Below are 26,524 nucleotides of genomic sequence, written 5' to 3' on the forward strand. Positions count from 1 at the left end.
AGAGCAGATTTCATTGTATGATCCTGCTGTTGGCCGTGTGAACAGCAGAGGTGTTTTTAGGAATCAGTGTTGTCTCAGGAGCTCTAGGAGCTCTATTGTCTACACACATGTGTTGTACTGTTACAGGACTAAGATTGGTGAGTTGGTGCAAATTACTGCAAACACAGTTGTGGAAGAAGTATTTAGTGGTTAAAGGAGCAATGACAATGTATATTTACTCCATTACAAATAAGTCTTGCATTCAAAAATGAATTATAGAAAGTATAGAAATATTGGACATTTCAAAAGTACTTATAATTAAGAGTGGTCCCTTTCTAAATGTGAAATTGTTTGTCTGACATCATGTTAACATTGTAGCTACTATTTAAGCTACACTGTGGGCTAATTCTAGCTTTTAGATTCATCATGTAGACATAAGGCTACATCCAAGAGCTGTTAGCTTAGCTTAGCACAAAGAGTGGAGTGGAAACAGGGGAACGGCTTATTTCCAAAAATGCCCATTGATTCCTTTAAGTCATAAGACTAGTAGTTTAATTAGCAAGCACTAACTACGCCACGTTCTGTTCTGTGTCGTTTTCACATCATAATAAGCACAGAGTTTGAAGAGAGAGATTATGGTCAAACAATGTTCCACAAATTAAAAGTGCTTTATGTTCCATTCAAGTCCACTCGGCGTGTTGAGAGTATGTCTGCTGTGACATTTCCTCACATATCTTTATTTAGCTGATGCTCCATTAAGGTGGTAAATGAGCCTCAGACAGATATTTGACAAAGTTCAGACTTTCAATTAAATGATCTGGGATATCAGAGAAGTTCTGCTGACCCTCTCACACTCCCTTTCACACACACACACACGTACAGTCTATCGTCTTCCCTCTGCTGCTGTATTTTCAAAGCACGGAAAGTAGCTTTGAAAAAAACAAGAGGACTTTTGTAAAAGAATCCACAACAGGGCAGCCTCTGCCACTTAAGGCCGCGCAGGAACACCTTTGATGTGACATTATACTCGGTGGAGAAATGAGCATCTCAGCGTGCGTTAACTTGTGTGATGATGTAAAACCTTTCGCCAAACACCATCTCCTCTGTTTCAAATCAAAACTTGCTTTGCCAGCAGAAATGCCATGGTAACTGCTGAGAGCAGTGCAACATTTGCTAAAGTGTTCTCAGTGGAAAGATAATCAGCGTGGTCTTGTGTTGCACAAAGGGGGATTTTGCAGTGTGTGTGTTCCCTGATTGTACTGGGCTGTATTTTAATAGAAGCAACCATCGCACACTATACATCGTGTTATTTGCTGCTGTGTGCTGGCGGCTATGTGAAAGGATGATACAAAGTGTGCGGAAAAGTTCGGCTGGCTAATTGTGCTCAAACTTCTAGTACTAGCGGTGTTATTGTGTGAGGGCTTGTGAAAGCTATTTGTAGTGAGTTCCAGTGAGCCTAAACAGCTTGGATCAGTACTAATGTTTGGCTCAGTTCCCTTCAAACCGGCATCACCCAGCCCCTGCTGAGTGGAGGCAGCAGAAATTGATGGCTATCGCTGCAGTGGCGTCCTTTCTGAGAACCACACACACACACACACACACACACACACAGTCAGGTCCACTCTGTTGGGCAGACAATATACATTGTCACCTTTTGTGGTAGGAAGCATGAAATTATGGAGGCCACTTATACTGTGAGATGTGTTTTTTTTTCTTCTTCTGCTGTTTGTTGAATACAGAAAGGAATAATAACCGACCTCTCTTTGTCTGCCACCCACTCGTCTGTTTTAGACCCTTCTGAATCAATTTTTCCAAAGCCAAAAACTAAATTGGAGTCCGTTTTCGTCTTGAATGCTCAAATTGGAGTTCCAAGTGGTAGAAATGGAGAGGCGAATGATTGACAAGTTGGAGTGTTGTTTTTCTGCTGTTTATCCTCTCCCCTGTGCGCAGGAATCAAAGTCCTGACAGTCCCTCTCTGATTTCTGGATGAGGACCAACGAGCATATTGACAATCAAGCCTGGTGCAGCAGCAGCCATCTACTCCAGGCTGTTGTTTATATGCTAATGCCGGACTCTGTCACTCCCGTACGACCAAATCACTTTCTGTTATGCTGCTGGTGGTGCACAGCAGGTTTCTTATTAATCTCAACTCCTATCCAGTTTGACAGAAATGTCACCTGCGATGATCTTTTGTCTAGAGCATCTGTCAGATCACAATACTGGCTAAATTTAGTTTACCAGCAAAGGTCCATTGATTACAAAATGTATCTCACTGTGGCTTCTGAGGAGCCACAGTCTGAAACCAAATTAAGTTTATATTTGCAGTCTTCATTTACCCTGGAGTTACAGGGCTCTCTGCTGTAAAAATAAGTAATTTGTTTTCAATTTAGCCTCAGCAGGGACTCCTTCTCATTTGTTCCGAGCTACTGTGTCTGACCACAGTGTCTGTCAGTGTGCATGAAACTTTGTGTATATTTCTTCTTTTCTCACCATGAGGTTGACCTTTGTGGTCTTGAGCGAAATGTCTTGACAACTAATTGGTGGATTGCCATGAAATTTGGCACAGACATTCCTAGTGTCGTTCCCAGCCTTGCCTGCTAAACGTCAGCATGGGGGCTTGCTAGTGTTTTTCATTCAGTAAAGAGCTTACAGAGCCATTAGCCTAACACACTATAACATACTAATATACTATATTTTATGAACGTTTAATGTTCCATTGATGAATTGATTCCTTTAAATGTTGTTGATAGCGCAATGAAATTACTAACTAAAAATGAGGTACACACACTCTCTCACACACTCACACACACACACACTCCTGATCAAGCTAGTTCATGTGTCTGATCTATTTGTTTTCTCTTGTCTTTTTATTTGTCTCTTTGCCTGTTCTGTTTTCCCGTGCCTTTCCCTAGAGGTTGTATTGCAAACATTATGATAACAATAGAGCTGAATTAAATGTGTCTGCATCCATTGCTGGCATTATTTAGTTTCTCCATCTGACCACTTGTATGATTTGGCACTTGGATGCTGTAGGCAGCAAGTCCTCACTCAGGTAATGACCAGGACACTCAATTAGTCGTATAAATTGGCAGTGATGGTGAGAGAGTGTCCCCCAGATGGGAGGCAAAGGCGTCTGTTTCTGCTGCAATTGTGCCAGACTCCTGTGGGGTGAGAGCCTCACTCTTTATCTCCTCCTGGGCACCACCTGTCTCCCATTACTGGACACAAGATCTCTTCACCCACACCCTAATGTAAAATCTCCTCACATCAGAGTCTGGTCTGTCTGGTTTTTGCTGAGGCCAAAAGCCACGTCTGCCACCTCATGATAATCAATACACATACAGGCAGCCTCTCTAACTTGCACGTTTACAAGCAGATGATCCTCTATACACCAGACCACGTACGACCTTCCTCACCATTTTTTCTCTTTCTTTGGCATTAAAGACCCATTAGTGGACACCTCTGTGGGGCCTCTTGGCAAGCACTGAAGACCGGGCTGAGGGAATGAATAGGCTCGATGCTGCGGTTCAGCTTAGAAAAAAACAAGGATCTGCTTGGTCTCCGCCTGAATTGAATGGAAACTATCCAGTCTCAGATCGCCAGTTCTCGACTGCTCACAGCGGCACTGTACAAACTATATTTTATAGTTTGTTCTCCTTTGACAAAGCATATAAAAGTTAAGGTGTTCTCATTATATTGGTCTTGCAATCTGGAGAGCAAACTAATTGGTCACCAGCTGTTGAAATGTAGTTAATGAATGGAAAGGCAACAGAGAGCTGTTCCCTGCATCCAGTACAACTCCTCCCTGCAGGATGGAGCAGCATATGTCTGTGACTCTGGCTCAGGATCAAAGTGGCTGACAAGCCACCTCAGCTGGTGACAGTCCCTCCGCATATAACGGCCCGAGCTCTCACTGTGTGGGGCAGGAAGATGGTCAAATTAGCGGCAGCCAGTGTAGAATTAGCGTTTGCTAAGAGTTCATTACATTCAGATGAACTGGAGCTTCGCACTGAGGCAGAGAAAGGGGATGCACCGTCGGAGCTTGTGCTGGATAGTGCAGACTGAATATCAAAATCCGCTGCGCTAATGCCACGAGTCACAAAATCACAACAGCAACAACACAGAGGTGTTATTGCTGTCTGATACAGTAGAGCACAGGTGGCGATCCAGGGTCCAATTTTATAAATTACAGATGTAGATGGAATTATTGGGCATAATTGTCACAGCTAATGGTGAACAGTCCTGTGTGTGTGTGTGTGTGTGTGTGTGTGTGTGTGTGTGTGTGCCAAAGGCTGCACCAGTTTGGATCTGAAGGATCACTGTATATACCTCGTAATTATCCATCTTAGCCTACCTTGACATTTCATAGGTCAGTGATTTTGCATTACCAGGGACATCGGGATAACACTGGATCAGAACAAATAGGACAGCATGTAATATTTTGTGTTATAATCAGCTTATCTGGTAGGGGCCCAAGTGTGCAGACAAACAGGCAGCCTGGTTCAATGTGAATTAATTTGATCATGGCAGGTTTGTGAGATTCTCTTTCTCTGTTGGCCTCTGAGTGAGAGGGGCGCAGATGTGAGAGCACAGCTCCCTGTAGACAGGGACTGAATGGTTCTGGCAAAGTCATGACGGCATGAAGGGAAATATGGCTGCTCCTTTTGCCATTTGATTTTTCTTTTTTCACAAAGACTTGGCTGCTCTCTGATATGTATCGTTGAGCTTGTATTCTTGTCTGCTTGTACCTGTCTGCTAAGTTAAGTAAAATGCTGTGTATCTTTCTATAATGAAATATTGACAATAGCAGAAAATTCAACTTTAAATACCTGCAGGGCAACAAAAATCAGACAAATGTAGCCTGATCAAATATCTTAACTACTTCATTATATGTCTTTTTTGTGTGCCACCAGCCATTAACGTTGTAGATAATAATTGTAAATTATACCCCAAACATATTGTTGCATATTACAGAAGAGCCATAAGAAAAGATTTAAAGTAATTCTGTCATTTGATTCGCCTAAATTACAGTCTGTTCATGAGTTGTACTGTATCTGTGGCTGCCTCTACTTTTGCTGATGTGTATGCTGCGCCCCACAAGTACCTTGATTTCCTGTGTGTACAGTTGCGTCGTATTAGTGGGTCCTGATTCATGGCTCATTTGTTCTCCTGTTTACTCCCTCGCTCAGTTTCCAGTGTTGACACCGCCTCCTGAGGGTTGAAAACCCTGTCCGGACGGCTCAGAGAACAGTCCATCATAGCAGCAGCTCATCTACCTGCACGGCGACTGGCCACTCTAATGAGATTGAGCCAGCCAAGCAACAGTGTTGTGTGTTAACACAGAGACCATCTGGGTACAGCTGAGTCTCCTCCAACCAAGTCATCTCATGTAAAGGCTTTTAGTATTATTTTAGTCCTGCCTGTTTATCTTATAGTCTATTCTAGTAATTCAGACATCCTCTGACAGTTGCATTTTATAGAACCCATATTGACCTGAATGAATACAACAGCGTGTAGCAGCAGTTGAAACCTAATGTGAGTCTAGTTCGGTGCTGGCGCTACCCACCATCTTTGTGTGAGACACAGGCTTGGCCACCGTAGAATTCATCTCTAAAAAATGTTCGCTGGGTTGTTTATATTTTGAAACATTCGTCCCAGCAGGATCTCACAGTGTCTATTGTGAATCGGGCCAAAAGCGATGGATTTTGCAGGGACTGTTCAGAAAAAAAAAAAAAAAAAGTGATGCAATCTGCAGCTTTTTTTGTCAGAAAGGAATCGCAAGGAGGAAATGTATGTTTTTGTTGTAGCGCTTCCTCGGGAGCGATTCTCACCCAGGGAGTGAGCTCTGCCTGAGAAAGCACTTGGTGTATGTGAGTCAGGCGCGTTACGTTGGTCGAGGAACAGATAGCAGTGTAATAGTTATATATGAAATATTTAGGGGATTGAAATAACTTGCAAGCTCTTGCAAATTTTCAGTAATTTTTCCGTTAATTCAAAGAATCCAAGAGAGATTAAAATCTAGATGTTTGCATGGACCCCTGGCATGTTTTGTTGCTTGTTTTAGAGCATTCAGCTCGTGTGTGTATCTATGTGACTAAGCCAGCTGTGAAGCTCTGAAGCTCTATAGATCTGTGACCTATTGTCTCTGCAAGCCCTGTGCACTGCAATCTCTAATGAAAAGGAATAACAGGGGATTAACAACACACCACCTCATCTTTGTAGTGCAGGGAGTCAATCCCCAAAGTTTACAGTCCATATAAATAAAATAACTTCCTGCCCACACGCGTATAACATAACTCTGTGTGCTGTGCTGCGGCTGATGCTCTGGTCAGATGAGTTTTTCTCGAGACAACAGTCACAATAAAAGCTGCAGAGGTGATCCGTGTTTACGAGAACCGCCTTTTGTTACAAGGTGTTTACTGCGCTGCCATGAGAGATGAAGGTTACCATGTGAACCGAATGACAGTCTGCAGAAGCTCGGCCAGCAAATCCAGCTGGGGATGAGTAAGCCTGTGTGTCTGAGTGGGCAACAGCAGTGGGCTTCCAGCATTTGCTTGGTTGCAGCAGTAATCATCAGATGTTCTCTGTGGACCTTTAGTCAGCAAAATGGTTTCAGCTGCCAAAACACAAAAAATAAAACCTGTTTATTGTCTGATCATACAGTAGTTTCTCTACATAACGGTGCATTATAGAATCCTGCATTGTCATGGGGAAATTGACAGATATCACAGCACGGCGCGGCACCCTCCTTCATCTCTGTAGGAGTCTGTTGTGGCTGCATGAGTCATTGTTTAGTTTCCATTAAGGTAAAAGTCTCAACTGGCATCTTTGTGTTCATGCAGTGGGATTATCAGATTTGCAGAACTCTCTCTGGGGCCTCTCATACACTCTGAACCTGCTTTCTCAAATTAGCCCCATATTCCAACAACCTTACATTTTATTATAGATCCTGGTTTATCCCCTTTGTTCTGCTCCCGCCACTCTCCTTTCATCACTCCTTTTGTTATAGAGCCTTTGATAGTAGCAGTTCCCAAATAGTTCCTCTGTCTGTTGTTTTTTCTTCTTACTTATAATTCATTCTCTTCCTCCCCCTGCCTTGCAGACAGCATCCCCCCTTCTTCTCTCCCTCTCCTCCCCCTGTGCTCTTCAGTAGTGGTGTGTTAGACTCATAAGACATCAGCACGCAGGTAGTGTAGCGTTCGGTGGCTCGGGGAGGTCAGACCCCGGCGATAGTGGCAGCTTCATTTTGGATTCTGCAGCGCGCCGATGCTTGTGCATCCTTGTGGGGTGATGGTGTGAAAGGAAAAAAAAAGAGGGAAAAGAGGGAGAGGATGTGAAATCCAGACTAGGCTACTCCTTTTGCCACTGCTGCATGATGTTTAATATGCCTGATAGAGGACGTCTCGCTGAGGTCTTATACCCGGGACAAAATGCTGCAGAGCTGAGAAGCTTAGACGGTAAATCCTGCCTCCATCCCATTTTTCATTTTGCCCATTCTCTCTTCTTTTTCATTTGCATTCATATCTAGGCCTCGCTGCCTGTACGTATCTCTCTCATGATCATGTGTTCATTCACTATCACTCTTTTTTCCTCTCACCTCACTCTTTACCCTTTTCCTCTCTGCTCCTTAGTCCCTTTGATCGTTTCTTTTACTCTGTGTATGTGCGTGCATGTGGGGATGAATGTACGCGTTGACCTCTGGGAGTTGCACTTGTTTTTCCTGCAAAACTGTGATTCAGCAGTCAGTCTGCATGTTGCCGTGCATACACACTTGGAGGCGGCAGACGAGTACAGTATTAGTGGAGTGCAAGCATCTGTGGCACACACAGACTTAAGCTGTAGGGGTTATGTAATTTACTCTGCCATTTCAAATGATTTGAAATCACAAGCGCTTGCTGTGCTGGGCTAGATTACTGTGTGTCTGGGCCTGCAGTATGTGCACTATAGTCATATATGTGACATGATGCTAAGTGGAACTGATGCTTGGGTGTTGAGTAACAGAGGGGAATCCTCTCTTAAAGACCCTGACAACACTCAGCATTAGTAGTCTTTCCTCCACCCTCCTTAATGGTCTCTCCTTTGGCTGCAGCTCGGCTGGCGAGAAGAAGCAAACACATAATAACAAGAAAAAGTGTCACAGGACAATACATATATCTTGGGGAGCACCACTGACATTTTAAGAGGCAACAAATTAGCTGTAAGGCTACAGTAGGTGCCACAGTTAGAGGTGATGTACTGGTTGTTTCTGAGCAGAACTACTCCCAGTGAAAAGTCAAGTGCTTTTTCTTCAGGGTGGCCATCTAGGGTGGTTCTACTATAGTGTAGCTCAGCTGGGCTGTGGCACACATTGTGCCTACGTATTTCTTAGAGGATTAGCATTCAGAGTCTTAATTACATGTTAAAACTCATCCCGAGGCAAGCCTTACTCCCGTGCATATCTGTCTATATTTGATACGTCCATCAGATATACGCTGTTTGCTTAGAATCGCCTCAGGTTGAAAACGTTTGCAGTTTTTTTTTTTTTTTTTTTTGCTCAGCCATAGGCAGGATTATTACCCATCATTACGCATCATGCATATTCAACACAACAGGGGTTGAAAGACAGACAGAGAGCGAGAGAGAGAGAGAGAGAGAGAGAGAGAGTGTGAGAGAGAGAGGGGAGGAGAAGTGTGGGGGCGGGTGGGGGTGAGGCTACCCCCTCCTGCCAGAGATTATTACACAGAGCTTTCCCAACTACAAAAGATCAGAAGACCTAATGCTGAGAGTAGGATGGGGAAAGCCTCCCGTGTTAATTAGTCAGTGCAGAAATAATACTGTAGTATGTGAACCTCATTTCATCAAGATGCTGCTGTGCACTGGACTCACACTGGAGAGTCTGCAGCAACGAAAACAGTTAAAACACACACCACATGCTACTGTTGTTGTCCCAGGGGAACTCTCCATGGTGCTGAACACCAAGGCGTCTGTGTCCAGGGCTCACAGCTGAGACTCTGTTTTCACGTCCTGCTTTCCTCTGCAAAACAACTTCTCTGGCTTCACTTGGTGCCAGTGTAGTGAAGGAAAATGAGTGGTCAGGTTTTCTGGTCTGTTTTTATAGTTTATATGTTAAGCTGGAAAAGTAATATGAAGCAAAACCCCACTTGTAGAGGTACATATTTGTAGTGTACCAGCTATATGTTGTTTGTTAAGACCCCTCCAGGTTGGGACTTTATGTTCAAGGGTGGGGACAAGCTATCATTACTTAATGGCAGAAAGGAATACTAACAAGACTAAGAATCTACAGCTGTGCTTTCGACTATGCTAATATTCTCTAATTAGCACAAATCTCAAACTACAACTGAGGCTGGTGTTATGTCATTTGTTTTGCGAGTGTTTGGCCGTAAACTAAATTATTAGACAAATTAAAATGTTGTCCTCATGGTGACGCTAGATGAAAACAGTCATTTATAATGATACATCTTGACGGGAACATAAATGTATGTACCAAAATTCATGGCAGTCCATCCATTAGTTGATCATGGTGGTGTCAGAGGAAAAGGCGGGTATCACCAAAGTCACAGGACGTGAATACCTATAGAAAATCCATCCAATAGGGTTTGAGATATTTTAGCCATGGTGGATCGACCATCAGACCGAGAGCCATGCAGCTAGCACGGCTAAAAACCATTTCAAATAATAAATAATGGTAAAAGGTAAATGGAGGAGTGAACTGATGAAAGGCACGGCAGTTACTTATATATGGCTGCAAGTGATTATTTTCATTATTGATTAATGTGTCTATCATTTCTTTTCATTTTTTTCTGTAAGCCCCTACATATTCACTTTACAGTGACACAACACAGAAAAAGCAGCAACAAGCTGGAAAGTGAGAATATTTGAAATTTCTGCTTCATAGATTATGAAAATTTTGGTTGATTAATTTTGTGTTGATTGGCTCATTGATTAATTAGTCTACATGTGCTCAATGACGGCGCCCACAGCTTCCAATAGATTGACTTCACATTATCCTGCAGTAGTTTTGACCTGGTCATTCTGAATCTTGCTATGACCAGAACCCAAACCTTCATCTTTTTTAACCACGCGCTAAGTTGTCAAGATATTGATTTTCATTGATATTGATCTTCTGCCATCCAACAAATTCTCGCCGCATGCAGTGCATGCGAGGATGTGGATGCACCTCTCTTGTGAATGCATTTGCATCAGTGCCACTGAGGCACGAATGTGAGATCCAGCCGGAGGCGATGGTCTTTCTCATCTGTCTTCATCTGCTGTGCAGTAAACGCCTCTTCACTTATACAGGAGCTCATTACTCACAATGGCAGCCATTTGAATCTTTTATCAGAGGGATTTTTAATTGAACATTGGCAAATGTGCTCCAAACAAATGGGCCTCAGCAAGCCTGAGAGCTGTGTGTTTGCACGTGTGTGTGTGTGTGTGTGTGTGTGTGTGTGTGTCTCTGCAAGTGTGCGAGCGAAATATTCATTGTGTGTGTTGTAGCCGTCTGGTTCTGAAAACTGTACACATTAGATACCAGCCCACATGGGAGATGGCAAGCTGTTTGCAGAGGCTCTGTGTGATTCACTCAATGGAAATCAACACGGCAGTGTATATTGTGCATATTCACATATATTTTTTGCACACGTTCATTCTTTTTCTACAGTTTTCATATTCCATAACAATTTATTTATCTGTGCATGTGCTTCTGTTTACTGTGAAATGAGTTGTGAAGTTTTAGGTGTTAGAAATCCCATAGAAACTACAGTAACAAACACCTGCAGTGGCAAATATCACTCCCGTCTGAATTAGGAAGCGAATCATCTATGCATGAATGTGACAGTATTTGCTTTATTTATCTGAAATAGATACTGGAGGCTGTATTTCTCTTTTTTGCCCAATAGTTGATTACTACTTTATTTTATCCATTTTGGGCTTTACATACATTTATTTATTTTCTACATCTTTCTGTCCCCGTGAGGGTTGCACCTCTCAAAAGGATAGAAGTACCAGAGCACATGCTAAGACATACATGTAGCTTAGCGGGATCACTGGTGGACCAGCTACGACAGATAAAGGGTCAGAGGTTTAACCATCCCAACTGTCACTTGCCTGAGGTGAAACGCCAACGAGGTTACAGATCTGAAAAGGGTCAAAGCTTGTTCCTCCTCCTTCTGCTCGTCCTGTTCTCTGACCTTATTGCTCACTGTCTTATTAAATATTGTCGGCACTTGCGGGTCAAGAGGGGAACCAGCTGATGTAGCGGAACAAACAGGTCTTCCATTTGAATGGATTCTGATATATATTCAAAGTCAAACCAAGCTGGGAGCGTTTCTGGGATGAAGTGCACATTCATGCATTCCCACATGCTGCATGCATTGTGTGCTGTGGGCTTCTGGTGGCTCCGCTGGTGCTTATTTTAGTCTTCCTCAGGGACACGTGGTACCATGCTACCAGAGTGTGTGTGTGTGTGTGTGTGTGTGTGTGTGTGTGCAAGCGCACTGGTAGCACACACTGACACGGATAAAATCCTGTTTAATTCTATACGCTAATCTTGGAACATCCAGCACTTGCACTTCCTCTCCCATCCATAGCAAGGATGTTTCTCGTACGCTGATAGAGAGCTCATTCTGCTGATAAACAGAGGATCTGTTGCTGATGTAACACCTTCATGTATTTTCTACTGTAAGAGCAGAGCAATAGCCGGCTGTGCATTAAACGAACGCCCATGAGGAAGTATTCTCTGTTTCAACGGCTACACCCTTCCTGGTTCGAGTAGAGTAGATGTGGCATCTCCAGAGCGAGATAGGACACACGTGCAGCCTTGATGGGGATATCCCATTTCTAGCTGTCTGCCCCCACTGAGCAGCCAGTGGTGATGAGTTTTCTGAACAACACTGATAGACTAAACAAGTCATCCTCCGTGGAAACTGTGGCAGACTTTAGTCATGTTTTGGCTCTAATCGCGCATTGTGAAGAAAGCTGCGCTCCTTTTCATCGTAATTCCAGCTAACACGGCACTCAGCTGTCAGCTCAGTGAAACGGCTGCTTGATGGGAACATAACAGGCATTCAGAAAGCACAGAAGAGAATATTAGCTGTCGGCTAGGCAACGGTTGAACCTTATATTATAACAAACTGACAGATTGCAATCTACAGTACATGTGCACACATATTTGAATCTTTAAGTTTGATAATTTCGGTTCATATATCCATTCGATCCATTTGAATCATTCCCTCTGTCGCCCTTCCATCTGTTTTCTGACAACAAAAGCATTTTGTAATATCTATTAAATAATGTCTGGAGGTTGCTTGTTGCAGCACACACACTCTTATACATGAACTCACACACCTAAGTACCGCTGAACAGTGAAATGGCCCTGCTCCCGCTCTGCCTGCCTAGTTTCACTGAGTTCTCTGAGGAAGCTTCTGTTCCTGACAAACCATAGCAGCTGTCCTCTCCTTTTTTTTTTTCTCTCCTCAGGAGACTGAGATCAGCACCAGAAGGAAGGAGTGTGAAGCACTTGAAGCAGAGGTGAAGAAAAAGAATCAAACATGTCAGACTTTGGTAAGTGCTCCAAAAATATACCCTGGCCTCTGAGCGAAAGGACGGAGGCTAAAATTGATTTGTACCTGAGAGCCTTGCCCACTATCATCACACACAAGCGTCCCCTGAGAAAATGAGTGGCGGTCTACTGTAATGATAGCTTGGTTCTCAGGCGGTGATGACTGAAATTGAAAAATGGGGGCAGTTAACTGCAAGTTGCGCTATCTGTGAGTTGGGTTCTGTTAGCACTGGGAATACATTTGAGAATTAGACACTTTGCAGCAGTAATTATTTGCTGCGTGTGATCAAACACACAGAGGACATACAGCGTTCAGTGCTGGGACGCATACAAACACTGTGTCCTCAGGCTGCGGCTATATCGGTTTCTTTTGCGCACACATTAGTTCATTGAGCTCTTGACAACACTGCTGTAAAAGTGTATAGTAGCACACGGTGCCATGTGTGTTTTTCAAGTAATGATCACCACTTTAAATGGTCAGAGATATGTTACCCAAGTCTTGAGTTTCAATACTAATGTTTTATGCTTTTTGAAGGACATTTTGTCACAATGCCCCAGAAATGTCATTCTGCCTGCTGCCTTGACTCAGAACACAAGGCAAAGAAAGGGAAAAAAAAGATGGTGGAGTGAACCTACAGCGATGGGAAAACATGCTTCCTTCTTATGTAACTGGTCTTAAACATATTTAAATAGGTTATTCAAATAGGCTTTGCATTTGTCCCATTTCTTCTGTACTAATGATTACTCATAGTACTCAAATTAACACAAACCAGAGGTTACTTCAGGGATTTTACACAGTGGTATGTTTGTTTTAAATTGTCCATGTGTGCATATTTTTGCAATCTGCAAAAGGCTGCAATAGTGGCAGCGGTGGCAGTAATACACTATAGCAAAACATCAAAGAAGAAGAAGGCTGGGAGCTGATGTAAATGATGCATGGCTGATGTATGAATCGCTGCAACAAGTTGCAATTCGTGTACTTCATCATTTGCTTTTGTATTCAAAGACAGACCGGAGTGAAGTGCTGAGGACCAAATGTCTACTGGTGTCCCGTGACCACGACCATGTCAAAGTGTTTTCTGATGGTTCCGGTGGTCAAACAACTTTCCCACTTGTGGCTGTTGGGGTCTGTGTAAAGAACAGTGAGTGTGGTTTGGATGGCATGGTGGCAGGTCCCTTTTATTGCTAGCTGGTGATGGGGAGAAAAGCACTGGCAGTTGGAGCCGGCTAAATGCCAAGTATGCTGAAGGGTAACCACTGACCGGCAGTGGCAATTATTGCCCTGCTATGTTGTATTTATTTTAGTGAGGAAACAAACTGCACCTTAAATAAGAGGAGTCATCAGGCTCTATCAGTCTCTCATAGCGAGGGGACACCAGAGGTAAATCACAGCGCAAATAAAGCTAACGTGAATGGTTCTGGTCTGAAGGGTTTTCCCATTATAATTACAGGAGCCCCACTAAGCACAATGACTACTCTACTACAAAATGACATCTCACTGCTGTGATGTTCCAGTAGTTGTTTTTTTTTCACAAAGGGGTCCTTGTGGGCTGTGCAGCAAAATGTTGATTTTTATTTTAGTTGAATTCAGTAGAATTTTAGAGCATGCGTAAGTGTAGATATTTGTAGCCCCACAGTATGTGGTTTGGGAGTTGGATGAAACAGCGCAGAGTGTTGCATGACTGGCATAAAAACTGCTTCTTGAAAGCTGAAGTTTAGCACTGCATAAAGATGATACATGTTTGTAACCTGTAGAAGTGTGCGTAGGCACAGAGTAGTGCAGATGGCCTGGAGTGAGATTTTTGCTGTGAAAGGCCGGAGCTGGAGGGATTCAGCAGTAATTTAAATGGCACTGTTTGGTCCTAGACTATTTGAATTCATTCCCTCATGCCCCCAAGCCCTCTTCTTTAGATGAGCTGTCTGTGTGTGTGGCTCTCTGCCCCAAATAAACACTCCATTAGGACTGTTTTCTTTGCGCCCTCCTCTCACGTTCCATGCCCACAGCAGCACTTCCCTCCTCGCCCATTGTCAGCCTGCTGACTCCTGGGGAAGCTACCCAAAGGACAAACTGTCCCCAAATGGTGTGCAGAAATGGCAGGCTGGTCTCCACAGACTGCAGCACAGCTCTTATCTCCTCCCGCACTGAGCTCCGAGAACAGAGACACAAACACAGACAAGACCAATGAACACTATTGTGAGGGGACAGCGAGTTGACAGTAATGTCACTCCCTGTTTGGTCTAAACTGGCTTACCTCTCTGTCTCTCCTCTGTTTTCCTCCTCCTCCTCAGTCCTCTCCTTCTCAGGTTAAAGTAAAGAGTGCACATACAGAATTAGGTGCAGCTGTTAGTGACTCAGTATAGCATCTCTGCTGGTGGTACTGGACTGTTTTTAACAGTCTATTTACTGCAGCATATACAGAAATACACATTTATTAAATCAGATTCCAGCTGGTATCAATGCCCTGTCTCCTCATAGTTAGTTCAGCTATCGTGCATATTAACACTGAGCCAGTGAGTGACGGTAAACGCTGACATAGCCATCTGGCACCTCCACCTTCCTGGGTATTGGGTGTATAACTACAGATCATCAGAGGAGTATGCCTCCGCTAGCATTTAAGGCCTGTTACCGTGGCAACAAACATCTGCTGTGCCAGCATTGCTCGAGTATGTATCAGCGCTAATCGAAGATTAATACCGAGGCAGACAGCAGGCAGACTCAACAAGTCCAAGGCCTCGACTGTGGGACTGTGCTCTCAAATTCAGCTCTGTAGCCGCTGTGAAATGACCGCCTTGTGGTCAGCTTAGCTTTCATTATGAGATGTTTGTAAGCACAAACACCCTCTGTCATTTGGCAGCTCTCATTGCTTCGACACATGGCATGCATAAAAATCAATTTCAAGATTGAATCTTTTCTCTTCATGTTTTTTTTTTTTTTTTTTGCATTTTACACACTACAGTGAATTCAGATATGCATCAGTCCTGTAAAAGTGTTCCACTTCTCTCAGATGGCCTAAAACTGCATGTTTGTGATCTGTTTTACTTATGTACACAATGGTATACAGTTCTTGGGGGAACAGACCAGAAATCCTGTGTAAGTAGAATGCAGTATTTGTTTTTATGCTACCCAGTGCAGCTGTAGGCACATAGTACATTTAAACTGTACACGTGACATGACAAGACATGTGTAACAGCATTTTTGGCATCTTGCTGTCAGTGCTTAATGATTGTCATCAAGGTTAAGAGCAGCATGTGGTCAGGAAGGCAATGTTCTGAGGCTCCAGTACGTATACATTTAGTCCTTCAGTGCAGATGGTCGGGGCACAGAAATACAGTTCAGCTGATCATTGGTACAGTGGCTGTTGTCTATACTGAACAGGAGCAAATACATGTAGCTTACACCACAGAGTGCACAGAGCAGAGAGTAAGTGGGTGAAATGTCTGCTGTCCTCGCGTGCTAAATGGCGGAGTTGATTCATCTGTCAGGCTTGTCGAAATTAAACGCACAGCTCGGGCGCACCAGGCTGAGTCAGACCGTGTCTGGACAAAATACACTGCCTCCGCACTGCTTTCAAACTTAGGAGTAACCCAGGTACTCTGCCCCAGGCCTGATGATATTGTTCTATATTATGTTATTCATGAAAATTTACAGGGTTTATCAAGAGCAAATAGAACTCATCTGAACGACTCAGCCTGTTTGTCTTTAGACTACCATGTATTTGTAATAATATTATTGATATTATAATTAACGTCTATGTTGATGAATTAAATTTTTCTTTACATCACTTACTGTACATTTAGGTTTCAATAGATATGTTTTTACTGCAGTACTATCCAGTCTCTAAAGCACTGCAAATCATTAATGAAACACAATTCATGCTGTGTACATTTTATGAGTACATCTTGTTTGTATTCAAAGCAAATCTCAAATGGCAAATCACACCTCAGCAGGAAATCTCAGATTTTCAGCTGAATAACGTTGGAGGCAGCTCAATATAGGCTGCATGGAATTCTCTTCATCGCTGGGCTCAGAGGCTCGCCCCAAAAATGTGTCTTGCCAAGGGATTATGACGTATACTGATCTGTTTAAAGCGTTAACACTTCGACAATGCAGGACAAAGAAACAGCTGATTCTCTGTGTTCAAGACAGTTTGGTTTTGCACCACTACGTCTGTGCTGTTACATCCAAATTCCAAAAAGGATTTCAAATGAGGATGGCACTCATGTCGCGACGCTTGAATCAACAACGAGCTTGAATTTCACTCCATTGCTCTCATAAGTGTGCATACATTAAAATGTGAGCTCTCTGTTTGTCCTTCAGAATCAACACCTGGAGGCTTAGCCAGCCCACATTAGCTCTGAATTGAAGGATCAATGGATATGAATAGGAATGCCAATGTAATCTAGTGCTTGTACGGGAAGCATTAAAATTGACTGGACACAATTGATGCAGGTTGAAATGCCAATAATTTTTTTTGGATGTGACAGAAATGAAATTAATGGAAAGGCAGCCGATCTCAGATGTGACTTTGGTACTGTCTTCAGGCTGTTGTTTACTTATCATTGCGTGTCCTTGACAGCATTTCTCCTCTGTGTTGTGCATATCTATACACTACATACAGCGTAGATATTCATATGCTGCATGTAAAAATGTATCTTTATTATTAATGTTGATTAATATTAATTAGATGCCATAACCAGCACATATTGTTTTGGTGTTTACATTTACAATACGTTATTGCTTAACATTGTCTGGTCTGTTAACATCGGTACATTTGCAATGCGTGCTAGTTTTTTCATGTTTACTTCTGTCTACAATTGCCCTCTGAACTGTCCTTCATAAGTAAAACATAAGGGAGCAGGAGCAGGCACACCATCACAAGCCATTAAGAAGCGCTTTATTTACTGTAAATGTATCATGCATGAGCCAGTAGGTAGCTCCCGACAAGAGCAACCCTTGGCCTACATGCTGCTGCTGCAGCAGCAGTGGATTGCACATCTCAGAGAACTCTCCAGTTGACACTGCAAATTGCATCCACGGCACGCCTCACGACTGTTGATTGAATGTAATTACGTTTTCCTCCTCTGCAATGAAGGGGTTTTTCTTTAGCCTCAGCTCAACGCTCTTGGTAAGAAAGAGTGGTGAAAGGAGGCTCTCTGTCAGAATGCAGGTTTGATTTACATCCACTCACAGAGAGCAGTGAAGGAGGAAAATATAGTTGGGTTTTTTTTTCCGTATCACATCTATTCCAGTATGTTTAAGGGTCTGTCATAAAAGCTAATATTCTGACTGTGGTATTGTTTCTGCTGTAGTGGCTAAAATGGCAGCCTCTTTTGCTCACGCTTTCTAGAACATCCTAGTGAACCTCGATCAGCCTCCTCTGATGAATAATGCATTGGCTATCGCTGACAACACGCCGGCTTTGGGTGCTATGCTCTGGTCTAATCATGTTGACTTCTTGGATTCTAAACGCTGTTTTTCCTCCTTTGCCTAGGAGAATGAGCTTCAGGATTTCCTTCAGGAGAACAAGCACTTGAACCTCCAATTGTTCACCAACAGCCACAAGGCATCTGAGTATGAGAAGGTATGAAAAGTCCTCTATAGTTTATACATCTCTCTGCTGCTTCACTCACACATGATTTTAGAGCTCGTAACTGTCATGTGAGTGCACCTAAAACACATCTTTAGCCATGCTAGTGTCATGGCCGTGTGACAACGTTGGTCTGTCGTTGAGTCAGCCACTTCGGTCCAGACTAAAACACTATTGGTTGGATTGTGTTTTTACAGCCATCGTGGCCAGAGGATAAATTCTACAGACTTTGGTGATCCCCTGCCTTTTTCTGTAGCGTCACCATGAGGTTGATATTTTTCTTTTTTTTTGTGTGAAATATCTTGACATCTATAGGATTGGGAATCTAGTATACTAATCTAGTATAGATATTCACGGTGCTCCGCAGATGAATCCTAATGGCTTTGGTGACTTTTTATCTCGTGACCACTTTTCACTTATTCAGTGAAATATCTCAGCATTTGCTACATGGCTCGGCATTCACGTCTCCCTCAGGATGAAGGGAGGAAGTCATTTCGGTGATCTCATAACTTTTCATGTAGCGTCGCCATCAGGTCAAATTTTCTGTTTGTTCAAAACAAAACTGGTTGCAAAATTAGTAACACTTCCTTGAGACCTGAATATTTGCATGCTAGCGTTCTACAGTAAGATGGTAAACATCAGCATGTGAGCATTGTCATTTTAAGCATGGTAGCACACTTACATTAGCTTTTTGCACTAAAGGAAGGCTATTCCTAAGTGCAGCCTTGCAGAGCTGCTAACATGGTTGTAGACTCTCAGTCTTTGTTGGCCACAAACCTCCCTGGTCTTTACATTAACTCTCCATCAGAGGGCTTTCTGGGTCACACTATACCTTAGTCACAGCTACCTTAGAATACTGTACAGATGGAGCTGTTCTTCTAATTTCCAGCATATAAATGAAAGCAACAAGCCTCCAATTCTATTAAAACACCCCCACTGTCCTTTTAGCCCCCAGACATCAGGCCTTCAGAGCTGATCACATAAAGTCAAAGTAGATCAACAAACAAAGAGCACCAGGCCTCCCTCTATGGACAGGAAGGCAATTTCCTGAAAGAGTTGATTGGCAGGTAGTTGCTGTCGGGGTGAAGAACGGTGGGATGCCGGCTATTGATGTCTTATCAGGACTGGGGTGGCTCTTAGAGCAGCCATCCTGAACTGTTATCACACTGCAGATATGAGAGCAGCACTCTACAGGGCAGTGCGGATATTACCCCGCGCTTTCACCCCCGTGTTCTGATCTCTATCGTCTCTGAATGAACTAGGAGGAGCTACGAACGGTGCCTCCCTCTATCCATAAGAGACCATTGACCTGCTTCTGTTGAATCCAACATGGTTTTGTTCCATCTGTCTACGTTAGGTCTGACAGTCGCTCGTATCCATGCGGATGGTTTTTGCTGCATGGAGGCGGGCTGTCCAGCGGCAGACACTCACTGGTTTCTGTTTGTGTTTCGCTTTGCTGATGTTTGTTGAAACGCCCTCCTTGAGGAATCATTAGTCATTCATGGCTGCTCAGAGGAAGGGGCTTTGCCACATTACGCCTGCCGGAACCAGTCATTTCACTGCCGATTTGGGGCCCTTTGTAAAGATGATTGAAAAATGCTGCATGTTAGATAACAATGCAACTGGTCTGTGGGAGAGGGATTATGGAGAATATGTAGGAATAGTCGCAATTTTCAGATATTGTTCAGAATGGCAGTATCTTGGTGTTGAATTGGTGCTAATATAAAGTGTAATTGCTTCAGTCAATTGAATGCTCAGCGCTTGGTTAACAATGGAACATAAATAATTCATTAATGTTTTGGTCTACATCCACGGGAATCAGTGAATTATGTCACTCTTGTATTGATATGAAGTTTAAAAGCTTGAAACCGGCCAAGCTCCTAACCTGACTACCAAAACAACAGAAAACAGCTGTACAATTTGTTTAAATCCAGAGCAACAGCTCTGCCTCTGTGAGATGTATTATGTTCAGTTTTCGTTGATATTGTACCAAAAAGGCGCTGACTCAACACTTTAGTTGGGAGTCTTTGTGGCCTTATTGAATTTGATTACACTCAGTGGTGGTTCCTGACATTTTGTCCACCCCAGAAAAAAGGAAGCAAGTGCCAAACCGTTAATTGGGCCACTGCTGCAAGCGCTTGGATACCGTTCTAGCTGTATTATTACATTTAGAATAACACAGCTATTTAATAATATAAGACAGCTGGTTATATGATCTGTAAAACACAAGTCTGGCATGTAGCTATTTTTGTAAGATATTGACTCGGTAACACTCTCTCCTCCATCTTTAGTTTCTTTGTGTGAATCAAGGGACATTTTTTGCCAGTGCTGATTAGCAAATGTATCATTCGCACTGACTTTAGCCAACCACAACCCTACAGATATGACATTGTTGTTATAGTATGCAATGATGCTAGAGACCGACCTCTCTAATATCTGCAAAACTTCATCATGAGCATTCCCTAAAAGGGCCCAAATCAGTCCAGGGCAGCATGAGATAACCAAACATAAGAATGTAACTGAATAGCCAAAATGTTTGGCTGAGAAAATAAACTGTAGTACAGCTGCACTCTCAAGCAAAGTCTCTTTGCTCCTTGCTTATTCTGTCTGCACAGGTGAAGTCTGAGTATGCCCAACTCAAAGAGACCCTTGGTGCTGTGACGCAGGAGAGAGATTTAGCCCTGTGGGAGAGGAACCAGCTCCAAGACAAACTGGAGAACCTAGAGCAGGTGCTCAAGGTGAGGAGGCCAGCTCCGAGGGTGGACTCGACCCCTGCTATCTGTCAATACTGTGTGCATTTCTAGTTCTTGTAGTCCGTCTATCCCGGGATCCTAATACAGGTGTTTTTATGGAGCCTAACCCTTTGCCAGTATCCCTTCTCCTACCTTTGCTACACTGCCTCCATCTGGTTATCTTCAGCTATCTTCAGCTATACTGTCCCTAAATGTCTAATGTCCCTGACATGTCTGTTGCCTTCCAGTGTCGTGTTGGGAGGTCTGACCAGGAGCTGTGAAAGAGTAGAAGCTTGGAGCAGTCTGCCCCCTTTCCTTTCCTATTCCACCCTTTTGTTGTCCTACCCTCCCTTACCTGCCCCATACCACCTCCCCTGTCCCCTCTCCCCCTGCTAGATTTATAAGGTATCACTGCTATGTCCATCTGTTAGGGAGCAGTCCTATTCAGTCCCATTCTGAATGCTTTCTGTCCACCTCAGTGGCTGTGCTTTTCTCTCCCTTTATCCGTGGGCTGCTTACCAGACATATGAATGGTCACCTGGCTATAAGACCACAGCACTGTGGAATGTGATTTTTGCATGAGGCAGGACAAAGAGTTTGGCTTTCTGACAACGGGATGGGGGAGGAAGAAGAGATAGAGAGACTGGGTCACTCCTCATGATGATAATGTCACCTACAAGTTTGATGACATTACCTATCTTAGACCTTAATTTTCTACTGGCATGAAAATGTCATTTGCTTCCTTCACCTGACAGTGTCGCCAATATTCACATAGAGTGGGAGCAGTGATGTGACTGGATGACATGGGCATATTATGTTATGAAGAGCCTAGCATTCAGTCCCTTGTATTGTATGGCTTCTTTTGTTGTTATGGATGACCACAGACAAGTGAGCACGCTACGGAGTTTGCTCACCCTTTTCATGTAACGTAAAACCCTGTATTGATCATGCAAAGACAACATCGCTGAGGACAGCTTTTCAAACAGTCCCACTAACCGGACTTCTGACAGGTATTGTGTTACCTAAAGGGGGCAGCAAACCTGACTGTGGATTGATGTTAGTTTTTTGTTCACACAGCAAAGCATCTCAAGTCCTCATCCATAAGCACCTTTGTGCAAAATTTGATCTGATCTCTCCCACAGATCATTCGACATAAACTGTTCTCACACGGCATTTGCTGTGGCATAGTTTATGTCATTTCTTGTTTTTAAAGGGTTTAAGGGTCACTTAACACTGTTAACCAGCCTCTGTATGTGTGATGTGTGTGCACATGTAACACCTGTGTTGTCTCTGAGTGCGGAATCGAAGACTGGAGATGCATTTTGTATTGGCTCAGTGCCGTTGGATTTTAGTTCCACTAACAGCAGCCCTCTCTATGCTCCCACCCCCCCCACAACCCTTCCGCCCTGGCTCTCCACCCCTGCACACCCTGCGGACAGCATATGCGCGAGGCTGCGGAGCGGAGGCAGCAGCTAGAGTTGGAGCATGAGCAGGCCTTGGCTGTACTCAATGCAAAGCAGCAGGAGATTGACCTTCTTCAGAAGGTAAGGGAACTCAGGTTACTTCACACTCACAGTACCAGAGGTTTGAGCTTTGTTGTTTGCCCAGCCTGTGCTTGTGTCACGGGTCAAAGAGCTTTTTGTTGAGCGCCAGTGTGATACATACAGTTCAGCACAGGTGAAAGTCACCTCAAAGACTGTAGTTAGGGCTAGTGCTCTTACACGGCTATAGCACTCACTACTAGAGCTCTCCCAGTGCATCCTCGTATCCCCATCCTTCAGCTGTCTATCACTCTCCAAACCCAGAGTGCTCAACATTTCTGAGCACTCCTCTTGTTTGTTACAGGCAGGCAAATCAAACATTCAAAACCCAGAGTAGATATGACACTTTTTAGGGGCTTGCTTAAACAGAAATGCTGGCCCAGGCCATTTGATGGTCGGGCTTCCTCCTCTGTGCGCTGGAGCTGGCTGTAATGTCAGAGCGAGCCCAGCAATGGCTGAGATTGCTGATAGTGTGAACGTGATAAGAATTGTCACCAATGCTTTCTCTAGAAACAGTGTGTGTACCCCAGTGTTGCTGTTGCTGCAGTGTTGCTCTAACTTCACAGTCAGCCTTTCACAGGCAGAGTTCTCAGCTTTTTTTTCTCTCATTAACAGAAGCTCATTACTGCCTTATCTTCCTTCAGACACTGGCTGCTCTCTGCATTCTCCCAAATTAATTGCCTGCAAAGTAGATTTATGAAATTGTAAAGTCCACAGATGCTCTCATATTCATGTGGAACACTTGTTTTTCTCAACAGATGTTTCTAGTTCCCATAAGAAAAATTGCGTGTATTATGCTACGTTTCAATACAGTTCAATGCTTTTATAATACCCAAACCTCATTCCCCTTGAACGCACCAGCCTCCTTAATGTGTTATGGATGGAGCGTACCTTTAATTTTGTTAAAAAATTCTGTTTGTATGCCCAGAGCCTCAGTCTAAGCCGTTTTTCTTAGCTATAGTTTAATTAACCGTTCAAACGTACACCCTGGTGACATGTTTACTGTTTGAATGACCATCTACAGTAGTTGATATAAAGAGAAATAATTGCCAGAACTGCATTGTGATATAATGCAGCAACAAATAAATCCGCTTTCATTTGGATTATTTGCATTAAACTAAAAGAATTGCCCACTTCTTATGAAACTGCCTGTGCTTCAGGTCAGCCTTTATTTTAGGTTTAGAAACAACCATTAGTCAGATGCGCTTTGAAAAGTGCTGTTGGTCACTGCTGATGTGCTGCAGGCTGAATGTGGAAGAGGGTATGAATGAAGATTGATACCGCCTGATACATCTGTCCTTTAGTCATGAGGCTACAGCCAACAGCCAGATAGCTTAGCCTAGAACAACAGTACCAAATAAAATCAGCACCTCTAAAGATCACTAATTATCACAAATTATGTTTAATCTGCGCAAGAACCAAGCGTATAAACAACACGTCCTCAAACTGGACTATATCTTGGCCAGCACCAATAACTCTCAGTAACTATTATCCCTTATAAAAGGACAAATTGTCATTTTTACACCTCACAAACAAGCTATAACGTGTTCATCAGTTTCCCCCTCTTTTCAGTCTTTGTGCTAAGATTAACTAGCTGGCTGGAGTTTCATATTTACCAGAAAGATATGTCTGTGTGTGTGTGTGTGTGTGCGATATTGATCTTCTCATCTAACTCTCAGCTAGAAAGTAAATAAGCATATCTCCTAAAATTGTCAATTTCAACTATTCCTTTAAACATGAATAAATAGCCAGGTTCAGCTCTAGAAATTGTATTTGAACTGAACTGCACATATAAAAGCCAAACAGGGACAAGAACTGAAAATTAGCAACAGCTATAAACCATCTGTGCATCATATCAGCTTCATGTCAAATGAAAGAAAGAAAAAGAGGCTAATTCTTCTGAGGCTGTACGTGTCCTTCAGGTTTAGATACTCCCAGGCAAGCGGCCTTCACAGGTTAACAATGTAAACTGGGTCACAAATCCTTCCTTGAGAATAATAATATAAAATATAAAAGGTAAAAAAAAAAAACTGTGGTGCAAATAAGAATTGATTTCTGCTCAAATCAAGGCTCTGTTGAATGCTGATTGCGAGGAAGAGAAATAAACTGCTTCTAAGTTTCTATCCCTCACTTGCGACCTCAACGGTGGACGAGAAGGTGTTTCCATTTTGTTTGTGAAAGCCTTTCATTGGTGTTTTTAAACTGAAACTAAACTGCCATATAAATGAAAGTGAACTGAAACACTGCACCCTGTGTTTCCCAGGCTCAGGTTGAGGCTAAAAAGGAACATGAAGGCGCTGTCCATCTGTTAGAGGTGAGCGTCTGGACTCTGGGGAGGGTGGTTGGCTGTGTGTGTGTTTATGTGGTAGCTGCTGGAGGATAGGGGACTAGTCAGCCCTGGGGCAGTCCTGTGTATACCTAGAGCCATTTCCTGCTCTTCTTGACCTCACTGTGCTTTTTTTTTTTGTAATCCTGGTATGTAGTATATAGATTTCTTTTAACAATATTGTGCACATTTAAACTTTAAAGCCTTGGGTTGAATAATTCATAAACAGTGTCGAAGCTGACAGTAATTCCAAGAGTGTTGTGCTTTCAGGATGTATACGAGTGATCACATGTGTAATTGTGCTTTATTTCTTTCCTACATCTCTTTTTACTGAATGGGTGTGTGTTTATGCTTATACAGAACCACTTGGACAGCATGCAGGTATTTCAGAATTGTTTTTATTTACTTTCTTGATATATATATATTTTTTTTTTTTACACCTTTCCCAGTATAGTCAGAGGCTTATACAGTACAGAGCCCCATGTTTGCTTTGGCAAGAGGTGTGGGGAGGTAACACCACACTACAAACAAAATTAGTCATCATGATCTAAGTTTGATATTGATGATAGAAATAGCAAATATACGAGTGGTACGCATTCGGTAAAAGGTAACATAAAGCATACATCAGTTAAGAACTAATCCGATGTGTGATCTTTGCTTTTTGGTTTTCAGAAATATTCAGGGCTGCTGCTTTTCTTGGGCTTTACTGCCCACTGAGCTCTGTTTCACATTTTGCCATCAAAGCAAACTCACAAGTGGAGTCTTTTTGAAAGTCTGGAGCATGACTGACAGCATAAACTGGAGGTCTTTCTGACTTGATCATAAAGAAAAATTCAGCTGCACTCGCTTAACAATTGATGAAAAGGTCCTACTTGTAAAATCAAGATTCAGAATGTGGATCGACTTCAATTAGAGACGAATGCCTGGGCCCTCACTGACCAACCTCAGTTCTTAATCAAAGCCCATCAACACATTGAGACATTTATTAAAAACCAGACACGTGTTAAAAAGTGTGTGTTAAGATGTGACCAAAAAAAACCCATCAGACTACAATAACTATTTAATTAGCAAAAATTATTGTCTTTGGAAGTCTTAATGTATTGCCTATATTTTAAAAGAATGCTTAAATTGTACATATATATATTGAGTGTATAAGGCTGTGTTGCTAACAAAGGATCACATTGCCAAACAGTGATGAGTGTGATCCTTTTCTACTGCAGCACTGCATGTGTGTTATCCAGCATGTGTTTTAAAAGCCACTTGCCATACAGCTGAGAACTGTATGATGTTATTAAAACTAGGACCTTATAATTTACTAATTCTGTTTCACAAATGCAGGACTTCCCTTGTCGTTTGTATGCTAACAGCATGTTATATCCAGCAACAACCTGTCTGCATGAAATGGACTTGGTGTAGAGAGTACTGTAGTGGCAGGGGGTGGGGGGGGGGGGGGCCGTGCTGAGCGTTGGGCAGTGCTAAAAAATTCCACGGTAGCTTCAGTGTCCTCCAGAGCATCTCTGGTTCAGATTGTTGTCAGTTTGAGAGCGACAACTTATTCATGATGATCTATCATTGCAACTTGACAAATCGTGCTCTAGCACCTGGAATTTCCATTACTCCTGCCCAAATGATAATGTTCACCTCGTCAGTGTCAGTTTGTAAAACGTTTCCTGCTCTTAAAGTATGTGGGTGGTGTTATTTGATATTTTTTGTTATTGTTGACAAATACCATGAAAAGACCACTACCAGCAACATTAACCACCTTCCCTACCCTGTCTGTGGCTCTCAGCCTCAACTCC

General features: G+C 42.9%; 1 protein-coding gene across 1 annotated transcript in view; it reads left to right on the plus strand.

The window, feature by feature from the left end:
- The window catches only part of rimbp2b (RIMS binding protein 2b), a 75,689-nt gene that overhangs the window by 26,300 nt on the left and 22,865 nt on the right, over positions 1 to 26,524 (plus strand). Inside the window, exons 4-9 of the mRNA XM_070834061.1 lie at positions 12,457 to 12,540; positions 18,031 to 18,120; positions 20,742 to 20,864; positions 22,298 to 22,402; positions 24,663 to 24,713; positions 25,086 to 25,106. Of these exons, the coding sequence (XP_070690162.1) occupies positions 12,457 to 12,540; positions 18,031 to 18,120; positions 20,742 to 20,864; positions 22,298 to 22,402; positions 24,663 to 24,713; positions 25,086 to 25,106 (474 nt within the window). The remainder of the gene's footprint in view (positions 1 to 12,456; positions 12,541 to 18,030; positions 18,121 to 20,741; positions 20,865 to 22,297; positions 22,403 to 24,662; positions 24,714 to 25,085; positions 25,107 to 26,524) is intronic.

The sequence above is a fragment of the Pempheris klunzingeri genome, chromosome 7 (assembly GCF_042242105.1).
Source record: "Pempheris klunzingeri isolate RE-2024b chromosome 7, fPemKlu1.hap1, whole genome shotgun sequence".
NCBI lineage: Eukaryota > Metazoa > Chordata > Actinopteri > Acropomatiformes > Pempheridae > Pempheris > Pempheris klunzingeri.